This window comes from Melanerpes formicivorus, unplaced genomic scaffold (genome assembly GCF_026170545.1).
Source record: "Melanerpes formicivorus ecotype bairdi unplaced genomic scaffold, bMelFor1.0.p_v2 SCAF_102, whole genome shotgun sequence".
Classification (NCBI taxonomy): domain Eukaryota; kingdom Metazoa; phylum Chordata; class Aves; order Piciformes; family Picidae; genus Melanerpes; species Melanerpes formicivorus.
The window spans coordinates 842064-866659 of record NW_027142454.1 but is presented as its reverse complement, the minus strand read 5'-3'; the positions used below and the strand labels follow the sequence as shown (position 1 = coordinate 866659).

At 54.0% G+C, this 24596-nt stretch overlaps 1 protein-coding gene across 2 annotated transcripts in view; it reads left to right on the top strand.

The window, feature by feature from the left end:
- The window catches only part of RANBP10 (RAN binding protein 10), an 83826-nt gene that overhangs the window by 7236 nt on the left and 51994 nt on the right, over positions 1–24596 (top strand). For both annotated transcript variants that reach the window (XM_068166554.1, XM_068166553.1), the window contains exon 3: positions 17848–17900. In XM_068166554.1, coding sequence (XP_068022655.1) covers positions 17848–17900 — 53 coding nt within the window. The remainder of the gene's footprint in view (positions 1–17847; positions 17901–24596) is intronic.

Sequence of the window (24596 nt, the reverse complement as noted above, 5' to 3'; positions counted from 1 at the left end):
CTCTGTGTGTGCCTCCAGCAGCTGCTGCTGCTACCTTGTGTCATACATGGCTGGATGTGGCTGGGGGAAGGCTGAGGGACATTCTAGCACAGCTGAGGATCTCTAGTGGCTGCACATGCTGTGTCATCCCTTATTTATATCTGATAAGCCTGTAAATTATTGATTTCCCTTTTAAAATGTCTTTTTTTTTCCCATCCTGGTTTCCAGTAATCCCAAACCCAGCACAAGGGAGAGCTGCTTCTGTTTGCAGCTCTGTCTGCTTGAATTTGTGCTGTCCCACAGACCTTCACTAACACAAATGCCCTCCCAAACTGGTGCAGTAAACCCTTCTGGCCTTGTTCCCTCTTGCAAACAGTCTTGCCACTGGTTGAGCTTTGCTGACCTGGAGTGTGGAGACCCTGATTTGCTGAGGAGGCTTCAGTCAGCTGGTGACACCTCACACAAGCTGCTCTGCTGTGTTGGCACTCTGCTGAAAGGGAGCAACATGGGAGCAGCTTTTGCAGAGTCAGGTTGGCATTTCTGATCTGCAGTTGGTAGCTGGGGCTCTGGTGGCTTTGGTTTCACACGGGGCAGTGAAGCTTACAGCAGTGCCCTGAGCACAGTGCCCTGAGCACAGTGCTGGGTGGGAGAACAGCAGTTTCTGATTGACATCATTGTGAAATTAGCAAACAAAGGGGAGGAGATGGTGCTGTGCAGCAGCCTCTCCCCCCTGGGGGCTGTGCAGCCTCTCCCCCTCTGGGGTGCTGTGCAGCAGCCTCTCTCCCTCTGGGGTGCTGTGCAGCAGCCTCTCTCCCTCTGGGGTGCTGTGCAGCCTCTCTCCCTCTGGGGGGCTGTGCGGCCTCTCTCCTTCTGGGGTGCTGTGCAGCCTCTCTCCCCCTGGGGTGCTGTGCAGCCTCTCTCCCCCTGGGGTGCTGTGCAGCCTCTCTCCCCCTGGGGTGCTGTGCAGCCTCTCTCCCTCTGGGGGGCTGTGCGGCCTCTCTCCTTCTGGGGTGCTGTGCAGCCTCTCCCCCCTGGGGGCTGTGCAGCCTCTCCCCCTCTGGGGTGCTGTGCAGCAGCCTCTCTCCCTCTGGGGTGCTGTGCAGCCTCTCTCCCTCTGGGGTGCTGTGCGGCCTCTCTCCTTCTGGGGTGCTGTGCAGCCTCTCTCCCTCTGGGGTGCTGTGCGCCCTCTCTCCCCTCTGGGGTGCTGTGCAGCCTCTCTCCCCTGGGGTGCTGTGCGCCCTCTCTCCCCTCTGGGGTGCTGTGCAGCAGCCTCTCTCCCTCTGGGGTGCTGTGCAGCCTCTCTCCCTCTGGGGTGCTGTGCGGCCTCTCTCCTTCTGGGGTGCTGTGCAGCCTCTCTCCCTCTGGGGTGCTGTGCGCCCTCTCTCCCCTCTGGGGTGCTGTGCAGCCTCTCTCCCCTGGGGTGCTGTGCGCCCTCTCTCCCCTCTGGGGTGCTGTGCAGCAGCCTCTCTCCCTCTGGGGTGCTGTGCAGCCTCTCTCCCTCTGGGGTGCTGTGCGGCCTCTCTCCTTCTGGGGTGCTGTGCAGCCTCTCTCCCTCTGGGGTGCTGTGCGCCCTCTCTCCCCTCTGGGGTGCTGTGCAGCCTCTCTCCCCTGGGGTGCTGTGCGCCCTCTCTCCCCTCTGGGGTGCTGTGCAGCAGCCTCTCTCCCTCTGGGGTGCTGTGCAGCCTCTCTCCCTCTGGGGGGCTGTGCGGCCTCTCTCCTTCTGGGGTGCTGTGCAGCCTCTCTCCCCCTGGGGTGCTGTGCGGCCTCTCTCCCCTCTGGGGTGCTGTGCAGCAGCCTCTCTCCCTCTGGGGTGCTGTGCGGCCTCTCTCCCTCTGGGGTGCTGTGCGGCCTCTCTCCCTCTGGGGTGCTGTGCGGCCTCTCCCCTCTGGGGTGCTGTGCGGCCTCTCCCCTCTGGGGGGCTGTGCAGCCTCTCTCCCTCTGGGGTGCTGTGCAGCCTCTCTCCCTCTGGGGTGCTGTGCAGCCTCTCTCCCTCTGGGGGGCTGTGCAGCCTCTCTCCCTCTGGGGTGCTGTGCGGCCTCTCCCCTCTGGGGTGCTGTGCGCCCTCTCTCCCCTCTGGGGTGCTGTGCGGCCTCTCTCCCTCTGGGGGGCTGTGCAGCCTCTCTCCCTCTGGGGTGCTGTGCGGCCTCTCCCCTCTGGGGTGCTGTGCAGCCTCTCTCCCTCTGGGGTGCTGTGCGGCCTCTCTCCCTCTGGGGTGCTGTGCGGCCTCTCTCCCTCTGGGGTGCTGTGCGGCCTCTCCCCTCTGGGGTGCTGTGCGGCCTCTCCCCTCTGGGGTGCTGTGCGGCCTCTCCCCTCTGGGGTGCTGTGCAGCAGCCTCTCTCCCTCTGGGGGGCTGTGCGGCCTCTCCCCTCTGGGGTGCTGTGCGGCCTCTCCCCTCTGGGGTGCTGTGCAGCCTCTCCCCTCTGGGGTGCTGTGCAGCCTCTCTCCCTCTGGGGGGCTGTGCAGCAGCCTCTCTCCCTCTGGGGTGCTGTGCAGCAGCCTCTCTCCCTCTGGGGTGCTGTGCGGCCTCTTCCCTCTGGGGTGCTGTGCAGCCTCTCCCCCTCTGGGGTGCTGTGCAGCAGCCTCTCCCCCTCTGGGGGGCTGTGCAGCCTCTCCCCTCTGGGGTGCTGTGCAGCCTCTCCCTCTGGGGTGCTGTGCAGTGCTTGGGGGCCTTTCTGTGTCTGTAATTTGAGCTCTCCTAGATTTCAGGCTCTGATAACTTCTTTGTTTCTCTGTTAGCTTTTCTTTTGCCTTCCTTTGTCCAGTTAGAGTTATGAGATTGTCTGTAGTTAAGAAGAATACCAGGGCTGGGTGGTTGGGTGGTTTGTTCTCTCTCTTTTCTCCCTTCTTTTTACTGTTTCTCACTATATGCTACAGAAAAGGCAGAAACACAGCAAAAGGAAAGTAGCCAAAGGACTGGCAGTGTTTAGAGGATGTGTGCCAGATGGGTCTGGGTTGGTCCTGCAGAATGTGTTTGCAGTTAATAGATGAAATCATGGAATAATGAGAATGAGTTCAGGTGTTCTGGGCTTGGAGAGTGGAGTGTTCTCTGCTGGGTGATTCAGTTGCAGAGACTGCAGAGCTCTGATGGAGGGGAAGCTCTTTTGCCTTCACTGACATAATAAACTGCTAAAGAGTTTGTCATCCAGTGTGAAGCCTGACTCCTGCTGTGCTCTGCTCAGACCCCACCTGCAGCACTGCCTCCAGTTCTGGGGCCCCCAGCACAAGAAGGACCTGGAGCTGCTGGAGAGGCTCCAGAGGAGCCCATAAGGATGATCATAGGGCTGGTGAACCTTCCCTGTAGGGACAGGCTGGGAGAGTTGGGGCTGTTGAGCTTGGAGAAGAGAAGGCTCCAGGGAGACCTCAGAGCAGCCTTTCAGAACCTAAAGGGCTCCAGGAGAGCTGGGGAGGGACCTTTGACAAGGGCTGAGAGTGCCAGGATGAGGGACAATGGCTTTGAGCTGGCAGAGGGGAGATTGAGACTGGAGATTAGGAAAAAAATTGTTGGCAGTGAGGGTGGGAGAGCCTGGCACAGGTTGCCCAGGGAGGCTGTGGCTGCCCCCTGCCTGGAGGTGTTCAAGGCCAGCCTGGCTGAGCAACCTGGTGGGCCACCTTAACTTCTGATACAGGTGGCTCTGGCCACAGTGTACTGCAGGGTTCATGATCCTCTTGGATGTGATGGTTCTAGCAGATGGAGAAGCTGGTTATTCTGCTCAGATCCCAGCAGTGATTTTGCCCTGGTGAGTTGTTTTGGGTTTTTCCCCATGGTGCTCACACCAGGTGTTAACTGCTCTGTGTTCTCTGCCTTTCACTGTCTTCACATACATTGCTAACCACATCATCAGTCTTTTCCCTTCCTGAAGGTAACACAGAAAAGGGACAGATACAACCCTTCCCACAGCTGACAGATACCAGTTGAATGTGATTCTGAAATTGGAAGGGAGCTGGAGACATTCAAGGCCAGGCTGGAGGGGTCCCTGGCTGGCCTGCTGTAGCTGGAGGGGTCCCTGGCTGGCCTGCTGTAGCTGGAGGGGTCCCTGGCTGGCCTGCTGTAGCTGGAGGGGTCCCTGGCTGGCCTGCTGTGGCTGGAGGGGTCCCTGGCTGGCCTGCTGTAGCTGGGGGGGTCCCTGGCTGGCCTGCTGTAGCTGGGGGGGGTCCCTGGCTGGCCTGCTGTAGCTGGAGGGGTCCCTGGCTGGCCTGCTCTAGCTGGAGGGGTCCCTGGCTGGCCTGCTCTAGCTGGGGGGGTCCCTGGCTGGCCTGCAGCAGGTCTAGGCAAGATGGCCTCTTGAAGGGCCCTTCCAGCCTGATGCTGTCTGTGAAGCTGGGGATCCAGTGAGACCAGATGTGATTTTCTGTTAGTGTTTGCTGATCACCAGCCCAAGCACATGTGTCAGTTACCAACTGGCAGCCCCCTCCTCTCCTCCTGCTCACTCAGCTCTTCCATGCTCTTGGGCTGTGAGAGCACCTCTGCTGTCTGCGGGGCAGGTGTGCAGAGGCACTGCTGGGTGTCCTCACACTTGTGGCTCTTCTTAATGAGCTCCTCAGAACTTCACTTCTTGCTTTTATCTTCTTCTTTTCAGCCTTGCATTATTTGTCTGTCCTGACCACTGCTTGGGGAATTGGCACTCCTGCTGGAGCCTGGCAGTGCCATTTCTGAAGCACAATATCCATGAATTAAACCAGAGCCTGTTCCTCTCCAGAGGTTCATTTGACTTCATTAGCAAGTGGTTCCCAAATGTCAATGCTTTGGCTGAGGGGAGGGACACACTGCAGCTTTCTGTGCCCCAGGGAATTTCCTGTCACAGAACTTTCTCACTGCCTTACAAAGCCCCCACCCCCTCTGCAGTGAAGCAGGGATGGTGTGGCTCCAGGTGGTGAACTGATAGGGGTTATCATTCCTCACCACCCTCTGAACCTGGCATCAAGTCAGGGCCCACCTCAGACAATGAGAACAACAAGTCAGAGCTTTGCATGAGAGACAGAAAGCTCTGAAGTGCCACCAGTGTGCTGGGTGTGTTAGAATCAGAGAGCCATGGAACTGCTGAGGTTGGAAGAGGCCTTTGAGATCACCAAGTCCAACCACCACTCTCAATCTCCCTTGGTCAGTTCAAACCATCCCCCCTTGGCCTGGCACAACAGGCCCTGCTCCAAACTCTGTCCCAGCTTTCTTAGAGTCCCTTTCAGCACTGCCACCAGAAGGTCTCCCTGAAGCCTTCTCCTTTCCAGGCTGACCAAGCCCAACTCTCAGCCTGGCCTCACAGCAGAGCCCTTCCAGCCCTTCCAGCATTGCTATGGCCTCCTCTGGCCCTGCTCCACCAGGTCCCTGTCTGTGCTGAGGGCTCCAGAGCTGCCCCAGCACTGCAGGGAGGGTCTCAGCAGAGGGGCAGAATCCCCTCCCTGCCCCTGCTCTTAACACTGCTGGGGATCAGCCCAGGACAGGCTGGGGCTGGGCTGGCAGTGCTCGGTGCCAGCTCATCTCCAGCTTTGCACCCCAGCACCCCCAAGTCCTCCTCAGAGCTGCTCTCCAGCCCCAGCCTGGGTTGATACTGGATGGTGTCCTGACACAGGGACAGAAGCTTGCCCTTGGCCTCGTTGAACCTCATGTAGATCACAGCTGGTGATGTTCACTGCTGAAGGTCCCAGCATGGTGGGAGAGTCTTCTTTATCATAGGCCTGCAGATCTGTGTAGATTTATTTTAGGCTGTCTTCGAATTCTGTGCACATTTCTGCAGTCATCATGGTCTTGTTCTAAAGTTTGTCTTACACTTTAGAGGGGAAGAGAAGTCGAAGAGTAAAATGTTGGAACCAGGAAGGCTTGTGATCATGTTCTTTCTCTTTCTGCACCCTGAATCCTGGGGTCAGTTCTGGGCCCCTCACTCCAAGAAGGACATGGAAGGGCTGGAGCAGGTCAAGAGAAGGGCAACAAAGATAGAGAAGGGTCTGGAGGGCAGGGCTGGGGAAGAGCAGCTGAAGGAGCTGGGGGTGTTTATAGTGTGGAGAAGAGGAGACTGAGGGGAGACCTCATTGCTTTCTACAGCTCCCTGAGAGGAGGCTGCAGCCAGGTGGGATTGGGCTCTTCTCTCATGCAGAAAGAGAGGAAATGGCCTCAGACTGTATCACAGTATCACCAAGGTTGGAAGAGACCTCAAGGATCCCTGAGTCCAACCTGTCACCACAGACCTCATGACTAGACCATGGCACCAAGTGCCACATCCAATCCCCTCTTGAACACCTCCAGGGATGGGAACTCCACCACCTCCCTGGGCAGCACATCCCAATGGCTAACAACTCTCTCAGTGAAGAACTTTCTCCTCACCTCCAGCCTAAACTTCCGCTGGTGCAGTTTGAGACTGTGTCCCCTTGTTCTGGTGCTGGTTGCCTGGGAGAAGAGACCAACACCTTCCTGGCCACAACCACCTTTCAGGTAGTTGTAGAGGGCAATGAGGTCACCCCTGAACCTCCTCTTTTCCAGGCTAAACAACCCCAGCTCCCTCAGCCTCTCCTCACAGGGCTGTGCTCAAGGCCTCTCCCCAGCCTTGTTGCCCTTCTCTGGACACGTTCAAGTGTCTCAGTGTCCTTCTTAAATTGAGGGGCCCAGAACTGGACTGTGCCAGAAGAGGTTCAGTTTGGACATGAGCAAGGGTTGTCAGGCACTGTCCCAGACTGCCCAGGGAGGTAGTGCAGTCCCCATCCCTGGAGGGGTTTAAAAGCTGCCTGGATGTGGTGCTGAGGGACGAGGCACAGTGACTCAGTAGCTGTGGTGGGACTGTGAGCTCTCGGTGAGTGGCTGCTCGTGGTGATCTCCAAGCTCTCTTCCAACGTCACCAGTTGTGTGGTTCTTTGATTATCAGTGTTTTACCTCCTGAAGGATTTGATGACTAGTTAAGGAGATCTCTTATTGGAGAATCACAATACAAGTGTGTGAGCTGGTGGAGAGACTCAAAGTGACCTGGAAGTCGACAGAATCAGGCACAAGTGTCGGAGAGGGCAGGAATACAGCCTCCAAAAGCTGAAATTTTATTGGATGAGAAAAATGGAAAGGTCACACTTTTATGTTTAGAAAACCAAGAGGGGTGACTGAAATGACTTGAGGGGCCTATGGCTCAAGGTCTGAAATGTTAAAGGGGTCTCTTTCCCTCCCAAAACATCCAGAAAGGAAAGCAAGCTGGAGAGTCTTTAAAAAGAAGAGGTGTTTGAGGAGAGCTTCTTATGAAGGCTCTGAAAAGCCAGGAGCTGCCCATTTGCCAGCCTTTGCTTCTAGAATGTTACCTGGCTGAAGCTGTCCTGGCATGTTTTGGTTGTGAGCTCAGGTTTGTTCTGTGGGGCAGGGACCAGTCTGTCCTGGATGATCTGCTCTTGATGACTGGAAGAAAGCTGGGTTCAGCTGGTGTGATCAGATCAGAACTCAGTGTGTGGTCCGTGTCTGTGCCTCAGGAAGTTCTGTCTTTGCTGGACTCTGTCCCTACCCTGCACATCTAACCAAGAGTTTGCTGCTTGTTAGCAAAGCTGTCCTGAAGCGAAGTTAGCAGTGATCTCCTGGTAAAGGCAGACTGAGGCCTGCATCCCTCTGCTATGGGAATAGAGACAAATGCGTTAGCAATGTCTATGGTAGCATAACCCTTTGGCCTCCTTGGATCCCAGCTCATACTGGAGTTCCATCATGTCTGGTACTGCTGCACTCATCGGTGGAGTTACTTCATTCAGAGCATGGAAGTCGACTGTCAGACGCCAGTCCACACTTGGCTTTCGCTCAGGCTAAAATGGACTGTTGAAAGGGGAATAGTTTTTGCTGATGACCTTCTGACCTTCCTATTGATGAATCCAGTTATGAATGGACACCAAAGAGTCACGGTTGGTTCTGTATTGCCTACGATGCACAGTTTGAGCAGCAGCCAGCGGTTTCACATTGTTGTGGTTTGGGAGGCCAATTCTCCCACCACGGGCAAAAATAACGACTCAGACAAAGGGATCGCAAAAAATGGTGGAAAGTTTAAATGGAAAACCAAAAAAACAACAATGAAAGTTTTACAGAGAACCACAAGCACTGTGACAAGAGAGAGAGATCCCAGAACATACCCAAGAACATCCCATCCCCACCTGGGGATACACCCAACCTCCCCCCCCAGGGCTCTTTCTCACCGCCCCCCCCCCCCAACCCAGCCTTGGGCCCTGGGCAGGCCCAAGGGAGGCGGCTCATGCCATTTTACCTAGGCAGCAGCTGGGGGGCAAAAAGAGGAAGTAGGGACCCCACATGGATGTTTTATAGAGGAGCAGAGAATTCTGAGTGAAATACCTGGTTTGCTGTGACCACCCAGTGGGCTGGACCCTTTTGGGACCTCCCAGGTGTGGTCTGTGCAGTGGCATCCGGGCCAGCACCCAGCCTAAACCACCACACGCCACCCCTTATTCCATACCATAATCCCTGCACCCAAAACATATCATCAAGTTAGAACTCTTCTGATGACGTGTCTGGCAACAGTCCATGTCTTCATCAGGGCGTCCTTCCACAGAGTCTTTCATTCAGGCTCAAGTATCAGTCCATTCCAGTTCTTCTTCCTCATATGATGGAGCCTCCCAGTGATGCAGTCATTCTCCTGCAGTGTGAATTCTTTGTGGACTCGTTGGGACATCCTGGTCACCTGGAAGAACCTCACAACTTCTCAGCCAAGCCTTTATTCACATTTACTCAGAGGCTTTTTTTTCCACCCCTGGGGCAAGCCAGTCAGAGCAATCAGGCTCCACCACCGCTTTTTTCCATCCCTCCAGGGAGCCGCAGCCGACCGTTTCTGGCCGCGGTCTGAAGCTACACAAATGCACATCGCAGGCGCATCACAGGCACATCGCTCCCGCACTGGGCATTCACGTACTGAGGCATCACCGCATCCAGTTCACAGCCCTCCCTCGGAAGAGAGGGCGGCTGCAGCACAGCTCGCTGAGAAGAGAGGAGGCGGAGCCAGGTGCTCGGTGCCCTTTTTGGAATATGTCCAAAAAACCAGGGGAAGATGTACAGCTGCTACCGCCGCCTGAACGCAGCCCGGCACGGGCGGTGACGCTGCCGCCGCTTGAATGCAGCCCGGCCTGGCCCCTGCCGTCTCTGTCGCCGCGATGCAGAGTCCAAGTCACCTCCACCCCTTCGGGCATCCAAACGGTTGTTTCAGCCAAAGCCATGAGCGCGTTCTCAGAGCCTTTGAGAACAGCTTTCCAGCTGAAGTCCCCGCTCGCCCTTGGGTTTTGGAAGCTGTCGCTTGCCCGCTCGCCGCGGGTGGCCATCCCCCACAGCAGCAGCAGGCTGACCTCGCTCTGCTTGCCGCTGCCCCCTCCTCCGCTCTGCTCCCTGCCGCTCGTCGTTCCTCAGAGAACAAGGAGGAGAAGGCAGGTCTCTCCTTCTTAGGCTACCCTGAGCATTCTTAAGCTACCCTGACCAGAAAGTCACAGAAAGAGCCACCCCTCGCTGCTCCCAAGCAACAGGAGGGACTTCCATGCCATCAGCCACGCACCAGGAGTCCTTCTGCAGTCCACAGGAGTTCACACAGTCGCCCCAACAAGAAAACTTGAGCCCCAACTTCCAAACCAGCAACGCCCCACATCTGACTTTAAACTCTCCATCTTTTCCAATACGATCTGCAGTTTGCCACAGCAACCAACTCCTGGCCTGGCTACGCCATGATTGTCGTGGTTTGGGAGACCAATTCTCCCACCACAGGCAAAAATAACGACTCAAACGGATAGCAAAAATGGTGGAAAGATTAAATGGAAAAACATAAAAAACAACAATGAAAGTTTTACAGAGAACCACAAGCACCGTGACAAGAGAGAGGTATCCCAGAACATACCCAAGAACATCCCATCCCCACCTGGGGATACACCCAAACCCCCACCCCCCAACCTAGCCTTGGGCCTGGGCAGGCCCAAGGGAGGCAACTCATGCCATTTTACCTAGGCAGCAGTAGGGGGCAAAAAGACGAAGTAGGGACCCCACATGGATGTCTTATAGAGGAGCAGAGAATTCTGGGTGAACTACCTGGTTTGCTGTGACCACCCAGTGGGCTGGACCCTTTTGGGACCTCCCAGGTGTGGCCTGTGCAGTGGCATCCGGGCCAGCGCCCAGCCTAAACCACCACACACATCCTCTATCTCATGTTGTCCCACAACTGCAGATTCATCAGAAAGCTCAGGTCTAATGGACAACTTCGATTTCCCTCCATCAATTTCTACAGAAGCTACTCCAAAAGCCCATTTGCAGCCCTTAGGGTCTTTGAAACGCCCTTCTCTCAGAAAATCAATTCCCAAAATACAAGGTGTGTCAGGTCCTGTCACAACAGGATGCTTCTTCCATTGTTTACCAGTTAAACTTATGTCAACTTCATCAGCAAGTTTGCAGATGACACCAAGTTAGGAGCAGATGTTAGTCAGTTAGAGGGCAGAAGGGCTCTGCAGAGGGACCTCAACCGACTGGACAGCAGCTTGAGACTGTGTCCTCTTGTTCTGGTGCTGGTTGCCTGGGAGAAGAGCCCAACCCCTTCCTGGCTACAACCAGGTAGTTGTAGAGGGCAATGAGGTCTCCCCTGAGCCTCCTCTTCTCCAGGCTAAACAATCCCAGCTCCCTCAGCCTCTCCTCACAGGGCTGTGCTCAAGGCCTCTCCCCAGCCTTGTTGCCCTTCTCTGGACACCTTCAAGTGTTTCGATGTCCTTACTAAACTGAGGGGCCCAGAACTGGACACAGGACTCAAGGTGTGGCCTAACCAATGCAGAGTCCAGGGGCACAATGACTTCCCTGCTCCTGCTGGCCACACTATTCCTAATGCAGGCTAGGATGCCATTGGCCCTCTTGGCCACCTGGGCACACTGCTGGCTCATATTCAGACAGCTGTCAATCAGCACCCCCAGGTCCCTCTCTGTTTGGCAGCTCTCAGCCACTCTGACCCCAGCCTGTAGCTTTGCATGGGGTTGCCGTGGCCAAAGTGCAGCACCTGGCACTTGGACTTGTTGAATGCCATCCCATTGGATTCTGCACATCTGTCCAGTCAGTTGAGGTCCCTCTGCAGAGCCTTTCTACCCTCTAACTGACCAACATCTGCTCCATTTGATCACTCTTCTGGTGGGAGTCAAAATGAGCATTTGAATTCTGGCCTACCTGTTTCCTAGGTAAACGACACAAAACTCCCCCTGGTCAAAGACCAGGAGAGCTGTCTCTCTGCCCCCCACCCCCTGTCCAAAATGGAGAAAGGAGCAGGGAGCTGTTCTGGTACAGCCAGTCTTACAGCAGATATTTCTCCAATGAAATTGGTCAGAATTATCTTTAGTTTTCTGTTTTACACCCAATAGTGATTTATTTATGTTTTTCTACTTTTCTGCTTAAAATCTATAATGAAATTTTAAAGGCATAGCCTAAAAACCACCACAAGTGAGTAGTTCAGGTTGGAAGGGGTCTCTGTAGGTCATGCAGTTCGGCCCCCCACTTGTAGCAGGGGCAGATTGGGTCAGGTTCCTCAGGTCAACATGCAGTTGAGTTTCTGGCTCAGAGTAGAGATGAAGCAGCATTCCTGGGCCCTTCTGCCAGGGTTTGATCACCCTCATGGCTAAAACATTTTCAGTAATGTCTAAGTGGACTCCTCTCTGTTCCAACTTGGTCTGTGGGTTTTCAGGACTTTTGAGGGGGGCATCTTAAGGTCTGACTCCACCTTCCCTGCTTTGTCTTTTCTTCTGAAGAGAGGGCTTAGTGTCAAAACCTCTCTGCATTCCAGCAGTGCTCATTTGCTCACAGTGCTCCAAAGTTTGCTTTTGTCCTTCTCATGGCAGTCATCAGTGCTGGAGGGTCCTGGGGCAGGGGTGTTTTGCAGCTATATTTTTTGTCTTAATTGGGAAGTGGAGCCCAGAAATTGATCTCTGTTCCTAAAAAGCTGAACCCTTTCACTGATACATGAGATCAGAGCAGTGCCCTGTGTGGTAGTGGTTGGTCACTGCCACGGTGCCATCTGTCACAGCCACCCCTGGGTGCATTTCTAAGAGCTCCTAGGCCAAAGACACTCCACAGTCTTCCCCTCTGGCTTCTGTTTGACAAAGGTCCCAGCAGTTATGGTACCCTCCTCAGTATAAATAGAGACAAGCCCTGTTTCATAGGATAGAACCATGGAACTGGGGAGGTTGTAAGGCACCTTGAAGATCTTCCAGTCCAGCCACTCAACTAGAGCTCCCAATCCCACCACTGTGAGTTCCTGAGGAGTAGATAGTCTAGAGAATAACTTCTGTCATGCTTGTAGTCCTCTACAGGTGTAGCTTTTGGGATGGATGCCCAAGGGCCTGGCCTTGTGTCTGCCCAGTTCCTGTGTCTTTAGGAGCAGTGCTGGTTTTCAGCACTGGGCTTTCTCCTTCAGGACACACTGCAGACCATGCAGGGCTGGTTTTCTAGCAATCCTCCCCACTCCATTCTTTCCTTATGTCTTGCCTGGCTGCTCTGCAGCACATGGCAGCTGAAACCTTTGGGATGTTAGGTTGTCTCTTGGCAGCTTCTAATCCCTCCCTGGAAGGAGCAGGCGAGGCAGATGTGAGCTGACCTTTGGCTGACAGCTCCCTGAGCGCAGGTGACAGGATCCCTGTTGGTGCTGGAGGAGCTGCTTGCATCATGACCGGGCAGGGTGAGGAGGATTATCTGCAGGGTGGGGCCAGTCAGATCTGAAAGCTTCCAGGCTGCTATCTGCAGGAAGTTTCAGCTGTGCCCTGGGCTTTGGAGCTGTGCAAAAGAAACTCATGGCATTTGCTTGTGCTGCTGTGTCCAAGCTGTGATGGACTGGAGTCTCCATGGTCCTGGCTCAACAAGCAGAGCACCTTGAGCTCTTCTTTCTGTAGACAGGCTGCAGGCTTTTAGCCCTGCTCCAGAGAATATCAGATTTGCTATGTAATAGTGCACATCCTAGGTATTTTGGAAACCCTCACAAATCTGTCTTTATGCTCCTAAATCCAGCCAAATGTTCTGGAATCTGTCCTCAGTGACTCAAGAGTTTCTGAGATAAATTTGTTTTCTGTGTGTGCCAGCAGGAGGTTTAAATCTTCTGCTCCTCAGCTGGCTGCTGTTGGGTATTTTGGTATATTTGGAGCACTGCCTTCCCTTCTAAGAAGGACATGGAGCTGCTGGAGCAGGTCCAGAGGAGGCCATAAAAGGTGATCAGAGGGCTGGAGAACCTCCCCTGTGGGGACAGGCTGAGAGAGTTGGGGCTGTTGAGCTGGGGAAGGGAAGGCTCCAGGGAAACCTTAGAGCAGCCTTCCAGTACCTGAAGGGGCGGCAGGATAGCTGATGAGGGACTTTTGACGAAGGCTGGGAGTGCCCGGATGAGGGACAATGGCTTTGAGCTGGCAGAGTGGAGTCTGAGGCTGGAGATGAGAAAGAAATCCTTCGCAGTGAGGGTTGGGAAACACTGAAACAGGCTGCCCAGGGAGGCTGTGGCTGCCCTCTCCCTGGAGGTGTTTAAGGCCAGACCTCCCACTTGGACTGGTGGGAGGTGCCCATCTCCATGGCAGGGGGTTGGAGCTGAGTGATCTTTAAGGTCACTTCCAAGCCAACCCATTCTACTGTTGTATGAGATTCTGAAACGTTTTCAGATGTGCTCTGTGCTGTCTGCAGCAGGTGGAGGAAGCCAACAGCTGCTGCCAAAGAATTTTGGTAGAGGATTTCTAGCTTTCCATGACCAAGAGCCCAGCAGTAGCTGTTCAGCTTCCTCATTTTTAGGTTACTGCACTTCAAAATTGTTTAAAGCAAACTGAGCTGTTTGTGTGGTTCCAGACGCTCCGAGGGGAATTGCGGATGGAGCAAGTGGACACTGTGGGCACATGCATAGTATCACAGTATCATTCAGGGTTGGAAGGGACCACAAGGATCATCTAGTTCCAACCCCCCTGCCATGGGCAGGGACACCCCACACTAGATCAGCCTGGCCAGAGCCTCATCCAGCCTGGCCTTAAACACCTCCAGGGACAGGGCCTCAACCACCTCCCTGGACAACCCATTCCAGGGCTTCACCACTCTCATGGGGAAGAACCTTCTCCTCACCTCCAGCCTGAATCTCCCCACCTCCAGCTTCATTCCATTCCCCCTAGTCCTATCACTATCTGAGATCCTGAGCAGTCCCTCCCCAGCCTTCCTGTAGGCCCCCTTCAGATACTGGAAGGCGACAATTAGGTCACCTGGGAGCCTTCTCTTCTGCAGACTGAACAGCCCCAACTCCTTCAGTCTGTCCTCATAGGAGAGGTGCTCCAGCCCTCTGCTCATCCTCCTGGCCCTGCTCTGGACATGTTCCAGCACCTCCACATCCCTCTTGTAATAGGGGCTCCAGAACTGGACACAGTACTCCAGGTGGGGTCTCCCCAGAGCTGAGCAGAGGGGGAGGATCACCTCCCTTGACCTGCTGGCCACACTTCTCCTGATGCAGCCCAGGATCTGATTTGCTTTCTGGGCTGCAGGTGCACACTGAGAGCTCCTGTTGAGCTTCTCGTCCACCAGCACCCCCAAGGCTCTCTCCTCAGGGCTGCTTTCCAGCCAGTCCCTGCCCAGCCTGGATTTGTGCCTGGGGTTGCCTTGACCCAGATGCAGGACCCTGCCCTTGGTCTTGTTGAACCTCCTGAGGTTGTCTTGTGCCCACCTCTCCAGCCTGTCCAGCTCCCTCTGGATGGCCTCCCTTCCCTCCAGCTGTCTGCTGCACCACACAGCTTGGTGTCATCAGCAAACCTGCTGAGGGTGCACTCAATGCCACTGTCCATGTCCCCCACAAAGATGTTGAACAAGACAGGTCCCAGGACTGATCCCTGAGGGACTCTGCTTGTCCCTGGCCTCCACTGGGACATGGAGCCATTGACAGCCACTCTTTGGGTGTGGCCATCAAGCCAGTTCCTTATCCATCTGGTGGTCACCCATCACACCCATGTGTCACCAGTTTGGAGACCAGGATGTGGTGTGGGACAGTGTCGAAGGCTTTGCTCAGGTCCAGGTAAATGACATCAGTTGCTCTCCCCTCATCTATGAATGTTGTCACCTGCTCATAGAAGACCACCAGGTTGGTCAGGCAGGATTTGCCCCTGGTGAAGCCATGCTGACTGTTCCCAATCACCTCTTCACTATTCTTCTGAGCCAGTAGTGCCTCCAGGAGGATCTGCTCCATGATCTTTCTGGGCACAGAGGTGAGACTGACTGGCCTGGAGTTCCCTGGTTCCTCCTTCTTACCCTTTTTGAAAATGGGGGTGATGTTTCCCCTTTTCCAGTCTGTGGGGACTGCCCCAGATTGCCATTGCATCAGTGCAGCCAGGAGCAAGAGCTCTTGTGCAGCCTGGCTGTGCCTTACAGCCCTGTTGAACATGTACAGATCAGTCAGCCTGGGTCTGCAGAAGCCATCTGGCATGCTCCAGGCTCAAAAATTCTTGAGGAAGGTGAAGGAAATGTGCCATAAAGTGAAGGAGCTGCTGTGGCTGAAGGATGGCTTAAGACAATTAGTAGGTGGGATGGAGGGCAGAGAAATTAGTGAGTATTTCTTCTTACCTTCCTAACTCAGCACTGTGCTCAGCACTGGTTAGGCCAGACCTTGAGTACTGTGTCCAGTAATGGGCCCCTCAATTTAACTCTGGGCCCCTCTTGAACATGTCCAGAGAAGGGCAGCAAGGCTGGTGAGAGACCTTGAGCACAAGCCCTACAAGGAGAGGCTGAGGGAGCTGGGATTAGCCTGGAGAAGAGGAGACTCTGGGGAGACCTTATTGCTGTTTACAACTACCTGAAGGGATGTTGTAGCCAGGAGGGGGTTGGTCTCTTCTCCCAGGCATTCAGCACCAGAACAAGAGGACACAGTCTCAAGCTGTGCCAGGGGAGGTTTGGGCTCGAGGTGAAGAGAAAGTTCTTCACTGAGAGAGTTGTTAGCCATTGGAATATGCTGCCGAGGGAGGTGGTGGAGTCACCATCCCTGGAGGTGTTCAAGAGGGGACTGGATGTGGCACTTAGTGCCATGATTTAGTAGTCATGAGGTCTTGGGGGACAGGTTGGACTTGATGATCTTTGAGGTCTTTTCCAACCTTATTGATTCTATGATTCTAGTGTCTTGCTTCCTGCAGCCAAGGGTGCACCAGGGGCTTTCCATGGGGGGATCTGCTACACCTCTGATCTTCACTGCCTTAATGAGTGACCTGGAAGTGATATTAATAACAAGATGATATTTTTTTTGCTGATGATGTGAAGCTAATGAGCTGTTACATCAAGGGTAATTCAAGGTACAGTTCAATCCAGGTAGGTGTGAAAGGATTCTCACGAAGAATAACCAACCCAAGCTTGAAATGAAGAATGGTCTCAGAGCTGCCTCCTTCAGCACAAGGACAAGTTCTTTATGTCCTGGTTCCATGGAAAAATCGGCTCAGCTCTCATCTGCAGTCAAAAAATAAATGGGATCATAGAGACTAGGAGAGGGAGGAATAAAAAGTGAAGCAGAGAAGCTGGTTAGGCCACTGCCTGTAACAGCCACCATGTGCTGGGGCTGGGATTGGTGCTCCTAGTTCTGCTTCCTCGCCCCTGCTCAAAGGAAATAGAGAACTGGGAGTGTAGCAAGTGTATGAGGAGGTATAGATGAGCTTCCTTAAGAGGAACAACTGAGCAGATTGTGGGAGGAGACCACTGGGCAGTGGAGTGTGAATGAGGACTTGGGAATCCTTAAGAAAGCTCACAGAGAAGTTCTGTTCTGTCTCCTCTGGTTCTAAATGTGCCAGGTGCCAAGCTGGGCTGGCCAGTGCCTGAGTGGTGGAGCTGCAGGGTGTTGCCTTTTCAAAGTGCTTTTGAAGGTTCAGAAAGCAATCAGGATAATGGGGGGGGAAATACAGACAGACAAGCTCCTGCTGAGGGAACTGTGACTACAGTGTATGGGACAAAGGAAGGGTCTTCTTGGGAAGTACAAGTCTTTACTCTTGTCCTCTGCGTCCACTCTCAGCAGCTGCTGGAGACAGTACCTTAGGCCAGACACACTTGTTCTGGCACACTGTCACTGCCCTCAGGTGGTTATTCTCTTGTTAATCCCTGTAGAAATAGTGTTTTTTCTAGTGCAGGAAAAAAGCAAAATGCCCAGAACTTGAGTTTCTGATTGTTTTACAGTCACAGAATCCTAGCATGGTGGGGTTGGAAGGGATCATCCACTCCAACCTCCAGCCAGGCACCCACAGCAGCTTGCCCAGGATCACAATGGCCAGAGGGGCTTGGAAGCTCTCCACACAAGGAGACTCCACAACCTCTCTGGGCAGCCTGCTTCAGGCCTCCAGCACTCTCACACCAAACAAGTTTCTCCTCCTGCTCAGGTGGAACCACCTGGGTTCCAGTTTGTGCCCTCTGCCTCTTGTCCTGTCCCTGTGCACCACTGAACAGAGTCTGGCCCCAGCATCTTGCCCCCTGCAGGTCCTTTAGCTCTTGCTGAGCATTGCTCCAATGCCCTCTGGGGCTGCTCTTCTGCAGGCTCTCAGCCCCAGGGCTCTCAGCCTTTGTTCCTCACATTGCTGCTCCAGGCCCCTCAGCAGCTTTGTAGCCCCCAATGGACTCTTTCCAGCAGTTCACTGTCTCTTGTACAGAGTAGCCCAGAGCTGGCTGGAGCTCCAGCTATGGCCCTTTCCTCCCAACGCTCAGGAGTAGTTGTAGCTGTGTCTGGCAGAGCTGGCAGGTACTGAAGCAGCCTGACTTTTTGTCTTGGATTCAAGAGAAGATTAACAGCCATGGACAGCCTTTGGTGTTTTCAGCCTTCAGACCTCAACTGAAGTGTGTGGAGTGGGTTTTGGATTTTTGTATCCCTGCATTTCTGCTGCAGGGAATCTTGTGGCCATTCTGTGCCTGACTGATCTTCTGTTTGCTTTGTGGTTTTTTTGCAGGTACATGGGAATAGGACTTTCTGCTCAAGGGGTCAACATGAACAGGCTCCCAGGTAAGGCACCAGCAAGGTTTGGTTTGGCTCACAGCTGTGTGAAATATTGGTGTGCAGGAAAAGGTTTATGTCTGCAAAATGCCATAAACACTCTCCCAGAATTGGGTTCCTTACCTGGTGTGCAAAAATGAATCGACACAGAGCTCAGATACTTCTTTTCCTTCCACTTCTGTGCGGGAAAGGGTTGGGAATTCCACATCTGGGAGTTTCAAGCTACTGAGTGCTATGTGTGGCTGTCAATGGCTCCATGTCCCACTGGAGGCCAGGGACAAGCAGAGTCCCTCAGGGATCAGTCCTGGGACCTGTCTTATTCAACATCTTTGTGGGTGCCATGGACAGTGGCACTCAGTGCACCCTCAGCAAGTTTGCTGATGACACCAAGCTGTGTGGTGCAGCAGACACGCTGGAGGGAAGGGAGGCCATCCAGAGGGAGCTGGACAGGCTGGAGAGGTGGGCACAAGCCAACCTCAGGAGGTTCAATAAGAGCAAGTGCAGGGTCCTGCAGCTGGGTCGAGGCAATCCCAGGCACAAATGCAGGCTGGGCAGGGACTGGCTGGAAAGCAGCCCTGAGGAGAGAGACTTGGGGGTGCTGGTGGACAAAAAGCTCACCAGGAGCTCTCAGTGTGCACTTGCAGCCCGCAAAGCCAATCAGATCCTGGGCTGCATCAGGAGAAGTGTGGCCAGCAGGGCAAGGGAGGTGATCCTCCCCCTCTGCTCAGCCCTGGTGAGATCCCACCTGGAGTACTGTGTCCAGTTCTGGAGCCCCTATTACAAGAGGGATGTGGAGGTGCTGGAAGGTGTCCAGAGCAGGGCCAGGAGGATGATCAGAGGGCTGGAGCACCTCTCCTATGAGGACAGACTGAAGGAGTTGGGGCTGTTCAGTCTGCAGAAGAGAAGGCTCTGAGGTGACCTCATTGTGGCCTCCCAGTATCTGAAGGGGGCCTACAGGAAGGCTGGGGAAGGACTTCTCAGGATCTCAGGTAGTGATAGGACTAGGGGGAATGGAATGAAGCTGGAGGTGGGGAGATTCAGGCTAGATGTGAGGAGGAGGTTCTTCCCCATGAGAGTGGTGAAGCCCTGGAATGGGTTGTCCAGGGAGGTGGTTGTGGCCCTGTCCCTGGGGGTGTTTAAGCCCAGGCTGGATGAGGCTCTGGGCAGCCTGATCTAGTGTGAGGTGTCCCTGACCATGGCAGGGGGGCTGGAACTAGCTGGTCCTTGTGGTCCCTTCCAACCCTGAATGATACTATGATACTATGATACTATCCTAAAGGGAGTTACTGACATTGTTAAGTTAGCCAAGATTAACTTCAGCAGGTAGTGTGGCTAAATAAAAAGTGAAATAATTACTGAAACTGCTGGACAGAAATGTAAATAATTCCTAAAATGCTAAAGAATTACTGAAATTAATATTAAACTAATTAGTAATGGGTTAGATGGGACCAATGGGAACTGGGACTGTTCAGCCTGGAGAAGAGAAGACTCTGGAGTGACCTTAGAGCTGCCTTCCAGTAGCTGTAGGGATCCTGCAGGAAGGCTGCAGAGGGACTGTTTACAAGAGTGTCCACCTCCAGGACAAGGGGAAATGAATTGAAACTGAAGGAGAATAGCTTTAGATTGGATCTTAGGAAGAAATTCTTCAATAGGAGGCTGGCAAGACTCTGGAATGGATTGTGCAGAGAGGCTGTGGATGCCTTTGGAGATCACAGAATCAACCAGGTTGAAGAAGACCTCAGATATCATCAAGTCCAACCTATAACCTAATACCTAACACCTCCTGACAACTAAACCATGGCTTCAAGTGACACACCCAATCCTTTTTTGAACACCTCCAGGGATGGGGACTCCCCACCTCCGTGGGCAGCACATCCCACTGGCCAATTTCTCTTTCTGTGAAGAACTTTCTCCTCACCTCCAGCCTAAACTTCCCCTAGCACAGCTTGAGACTGTGTCCTCTTGTTCTGCCACTGGTTCCAGGCCAGGTTGGATGGGACCTTGAGTAACCTGGGCTAGTTGAGAGGTGTCCCTGCCCATGGCAAGGGGTTGGATTAGATAATCTCTGAGGTCTCTTCCAGCTTAAGCTGTTCTTCAGCAAGGCCTTTGACACTGCTTCTCACAACATCCTGCTGGCCAAGGTGGAGAGATGTGGCTTTGCTAGGTGGATGTGCAGTTGGTAAGGATTTGGCTGGAGTGTTGTATCCAGAGGGTGATTAATGGCTCCAAGTCCAAATGGATAGCAGTGGCAGTGGTGTCCCCAAGGGGTCTGTGCTGGGACCTGTGCTGTTCAATATTTTTATCAGTGCTATTGACAGCAGGATCCAGGCACCATCAGCAGTGTGCAGATGGCACCAGGCAGAGTGGTGCTGTTAATATGCCAGAGGGACAGGAGGGCATCCAGAGGGACCTGGACAAGAGGTGGTGCCCAGGTGAGGCTCATGAGGTTCAACAAGAGCAAGTGCAGGTCCTGCCCCTGGGCTGGAACAATCCTCACTGTCAGTACAGGCTGGGGGAGGATGGAAAGCAGCCCTGAGGAAAAGGACTTGAGTGTGCTGGTGGGGGAGGAGCTGGCCAGGAGCAGGCAGTGGGAGCCTGCAGCACAGAAAACCAAGGGCAGCCTGGGTGCATCAAAAGCAGTGTGGCCAGAGGTGGTGAGAGGGGATCCTGCCCCTCTGCTCTGGGGAGTCCTCACCTGGAGCACTGCATCCAGCTCTGGAGCCCTCAGCACAGGAAGGACATGGGCCTGATGGAGAGGGTCCAGAGGAGGGCCACAAAGATGATCAGGGGATTGGAGCAGCTCTGCTACAAGGACAGGCTGAGGGAGCTGGAGGCGTTCAGCCTGGAGAAGAGAAGGCTCTGGAGAGACCTGCCAGTACCTGAAGGGGGCCACAAGGAGGATGGAGAGAGACTGTTTCCAAAGGCCTGCAGTGGCAGGACCAGGGACAATGGCTTCAAATTAGAGCAGAGCAGATTTAGATTGGGTGTGAAGAACAAGTTCTGCACCAGGAGGCTGCTGGAACACTGGAGCAGGCTGCCCAGGGAGGTGGTTGAGGCTCCATCCCTGGAGATACTCAAGGTGAGGCTGGACAGGGCTCTGGGCAGCTTGATCTAGTGGAGGATTTCCCTGCTGACTTCAGAGGGGCTTGGACTGGATGAGCTTTGGTGGTCATCCAACCCAGACCATTCTGTGTGATCATCCAGTTCCAACCCTCCTGCCATTGTCAGGGACACCTCCCAGCAGGCCACATTGCTCAGGGCCTTATCCAGCCTGCCCTTGAACAAAGCAAAACAAACCAAAAAGACCTTATAAACAGCAAAAAAACCCTTATGGAGAGAAAAGCCTTCCAGAAGCAGCACATCTCATGATGTTAAGGCCTTCCAGACTCTAAATTGGGGTTCCCTAAAAACTTTTCAGATCAGTTAAGCTAAAGTGATGGAGTTTTATTTTACCAGGCACTGGAACAGGCTGCCCAGGGAGGTGGTGGAGTCCCCATCCCTGGAGGTGTTCCAGAACTGTGTGGCCATGGCACTTGGGGCCATGGTTTAGTGGCCATGGTGCAGTTGGGCTGATGGTTGGACTGGATCATCTTGGAGGGCTTTTCCAACCCAACCCATTCTGTGGCTCTATGATTCTAGTCAATCTCTTCAAAATAGCTGCTAGCCATCATCTGGAGCTAGAGTGAAGCTGAGCTCTGTGTTGATGTTCCCTTCCCTCTGAAGGGCTCAAATCCTAGGTACAGCCAAAGAAAGGCTTTTAAAAAGCAGCGCTGATGACAGCTCTTGCTGACAGCCAAGCTGCTCTCTCTGAATTGCCAGTCAGCTCTTAGCTGTCACCAAATCACCTGCAGAACCCAGAAACCTGTGCTGTGGCTGGAGATGCAGGCTGTGCCATTAGTGAAGGCCAAGCCCATAGGCAATGGGGGTCGGAGTGGCTGGAGAGCTGCCAAACAGAGAGGGACCTGGGGGTGCTGATTGACAGCTGCCTGAATATGAGCCAGCAGTGTGCCCAGCTGGCCAAGAGGGCCAATGGCATCCTGGCCTGCATCAGGAATAGTGTGGCCAGCAGGAGCAGGGAAGTCATTGTGCCCCTGTACTCTGCATTGGTTAGGCTGCACCTTGAGTCCTGTGTCCAGTTCTGGGCCCCTCAGTTTAGGAAGGACATCGAAACACTTGAAGGTGTCCAGAGAAGGGCAACAAGGCTGGGGAGAGGCCTTGAGCACAGCCCTGTGAGGAGAGGCTGAGGGAGCTGGGGTTGTTTAGCCTGGAGAGGAGGAGGCTCAGGGGAGACCTCATTGCCCTCTACAACTACCTGAAGGGAGGTTGTAGCCAGGAAGGGGTTGTTCTCTTCTCCCAGGCAAGCAGCACCAGAACAAGAGGACACAGTCTCAAGCTGTGCCAGGGGAGGTTTAGACTCGAGGTGAGGAGAAAGTTCTTCACCGAGCGAGTCATTCGTCATTGGGATGTGCTGCCCAGGGAGGTGGTGGAGTCACCGTCCCTGGAGGTGTTCAAGAGGGGATTGGATGTGGCACTTGGTGCCATGGTCTAGTCATGAGGTCTGTGTTGATAGGTTGTACTCAATGATCTTCGAGGTCTCTTCCAACCTTAGCTATACTGTGTGATACTGTGACACAGTGTCATAGTATCATAGAGTGCATTGAGTTAGAAGGAACCTTTAGAGGTCATCCTCTGCAACTAGGTCAGGCTGCTGAGATCCCAGCCAGCGTCTCTGCTCTGGAAACTCTTTACACATGGCACCAAACCAGCTGAAGGTGCAGGATGGCGAAGGCCCCACGTGAAGGCAGGCTCCAGCCTACCTCTATCACCCACTTCTGGGAGCATGCTGCAGGAGGACAAAGTGCAAAACTTCTCCAAGGAGCCAGTGATGGCACAGGAGTCAGGACACTGAAAAGCACAGGACAGCCCCTGGGGAGGAATCACTCACTCACCCATGCTGCTGTTTGAGCGCTTAAGAGGCCATGGAAACACTTTGATGAACCTCCCAAACCCAGGGCAGCTGCCTTGAGATGATGGCTCAGTTTTGTTCACCTCGGAGGAAGGAGTAAAACACCTGCCCAAAGACTCAAGGCTGAGGCATGGTTACCGAAATGCAGCTTTTGGGCTGCATCCTCCATTCAAAGCTGAAGTCTGTGCATAAAAGTGGTCTCACAGAAAAGACCAAAAGACAAAGAGAAAAAAAGAACAAAAATCTCCCTCAAAACCTGCCCAAGCAACTCGCAGCAGCTTTGGCTGCAGGCAGGGCAGTGCAGGCAAGGAGGCACATGAGCTGTGTGGGTCTGCAGGAGGGCAAGACAGCAACTTTGACTTGATACCATCCCAGTTTTCACAGAAGGAGCCATAAACTGGAGATTCAGAGAACAACAGAATGGTTTTGATTCGAAGGGACTTCAAAGACCATCCAGTTCCAACCATCCCACCATTGGACACCTCCCACCAGCCCAGGTTGCTCAAGGCCTCATCCAGCCTGACCTTAAACACCTCCAGGGAGGGGACATCCACAGCCTCCTTGGGCAACCTCTGCCAGTGTCTCCCCACCCTCACTACCAAGAATTTCTTCCTCCTCTCCAGTCTCAATCTCTCCTTTCCCAGCTCAAAGCCATTGTCCCTCACCCTGTCACTCCCAGTCCTTGTCCAGAGTCCCTCCCCAGCTCTCCTGGGGCTCTTCAGGAAGGCTGCTCTAAGGTCTCAGAAATCCTTGCTGTTCTGTGGTTCAGAAGTTGGTTTTGTGGCTCTGCAGCTCTGAACATAGCTGATGCAGTGCCAGGCCTGACCTCATTCAAGGACTTGCTGGGGACCACTCTGTTGGCACTCTCCAGTCAGTGTGTTTCAGCTATCTGTGCAGCTCCTCCATGCCATGCCAACACAGCTGGTATCAGCTCTAAGCAGGTGGGTCCTGTTTTCACACATGTGCCACCTACACAAGTTGCATCCAGCTGGGTGCAGATAAGGTGGCTCAGGCAAGGCACACCTAAGGAGCAGAGAACCTGCAGCTTCTGTACCATGAGGGTAACAAACCGCAGCTGCTTGCAGGCAGCACTGGCAGCACAGCAGTTCCTCAGCTGCTGATTCCCAACAGCTTATAAAAGCTGTGTGAGTCCATCCATTGGAAACTACAGGTCCTGCACACCACACCTCAGCACCATGACCCCCAAACCCAAGATTTATGGGGAAGAAGTAGCAGTAACACATAAACTAAGATGCAAATTGGTGCATTTCATCCAGTTCCTGCACTGCCTGGGAGCACTGAGAGCTGGGGAAGGATCTACCCAACAGGACAGCTTAAGCTTTCTCTGATGGACTCCTCCATTCCCCTACAATTCCCCTTCTGCAGGTGCTGGAGACCCCAGGCTATTTTTCCATGGGTAAGCAAGATGTGAGCTGGCCATAAAAGCTGCTCCCCAGATGCAGCCAGCCAGAGGCAGGCCTCAGGGCCAGGAAAGCACAGCAGGGATCAACGCTGCCAGCACTGCTCGGGACCAAGCCTCTGACACCTGCAGGAGGTGCAAGCTCTACGAGGACTGAGCTGAATGCAGGTTGTCTGTGTGCCCTGACAACACTAACTAAACCAAAACATAAATTCCCAGAGAGCTCATATTGGAGAAGGAAACTTATGATCTGCTGCCATCCCTGCAGACAGCTCTCCACTCCTGTGCCACCGAGCACCACACACAGAACACAGGGAAT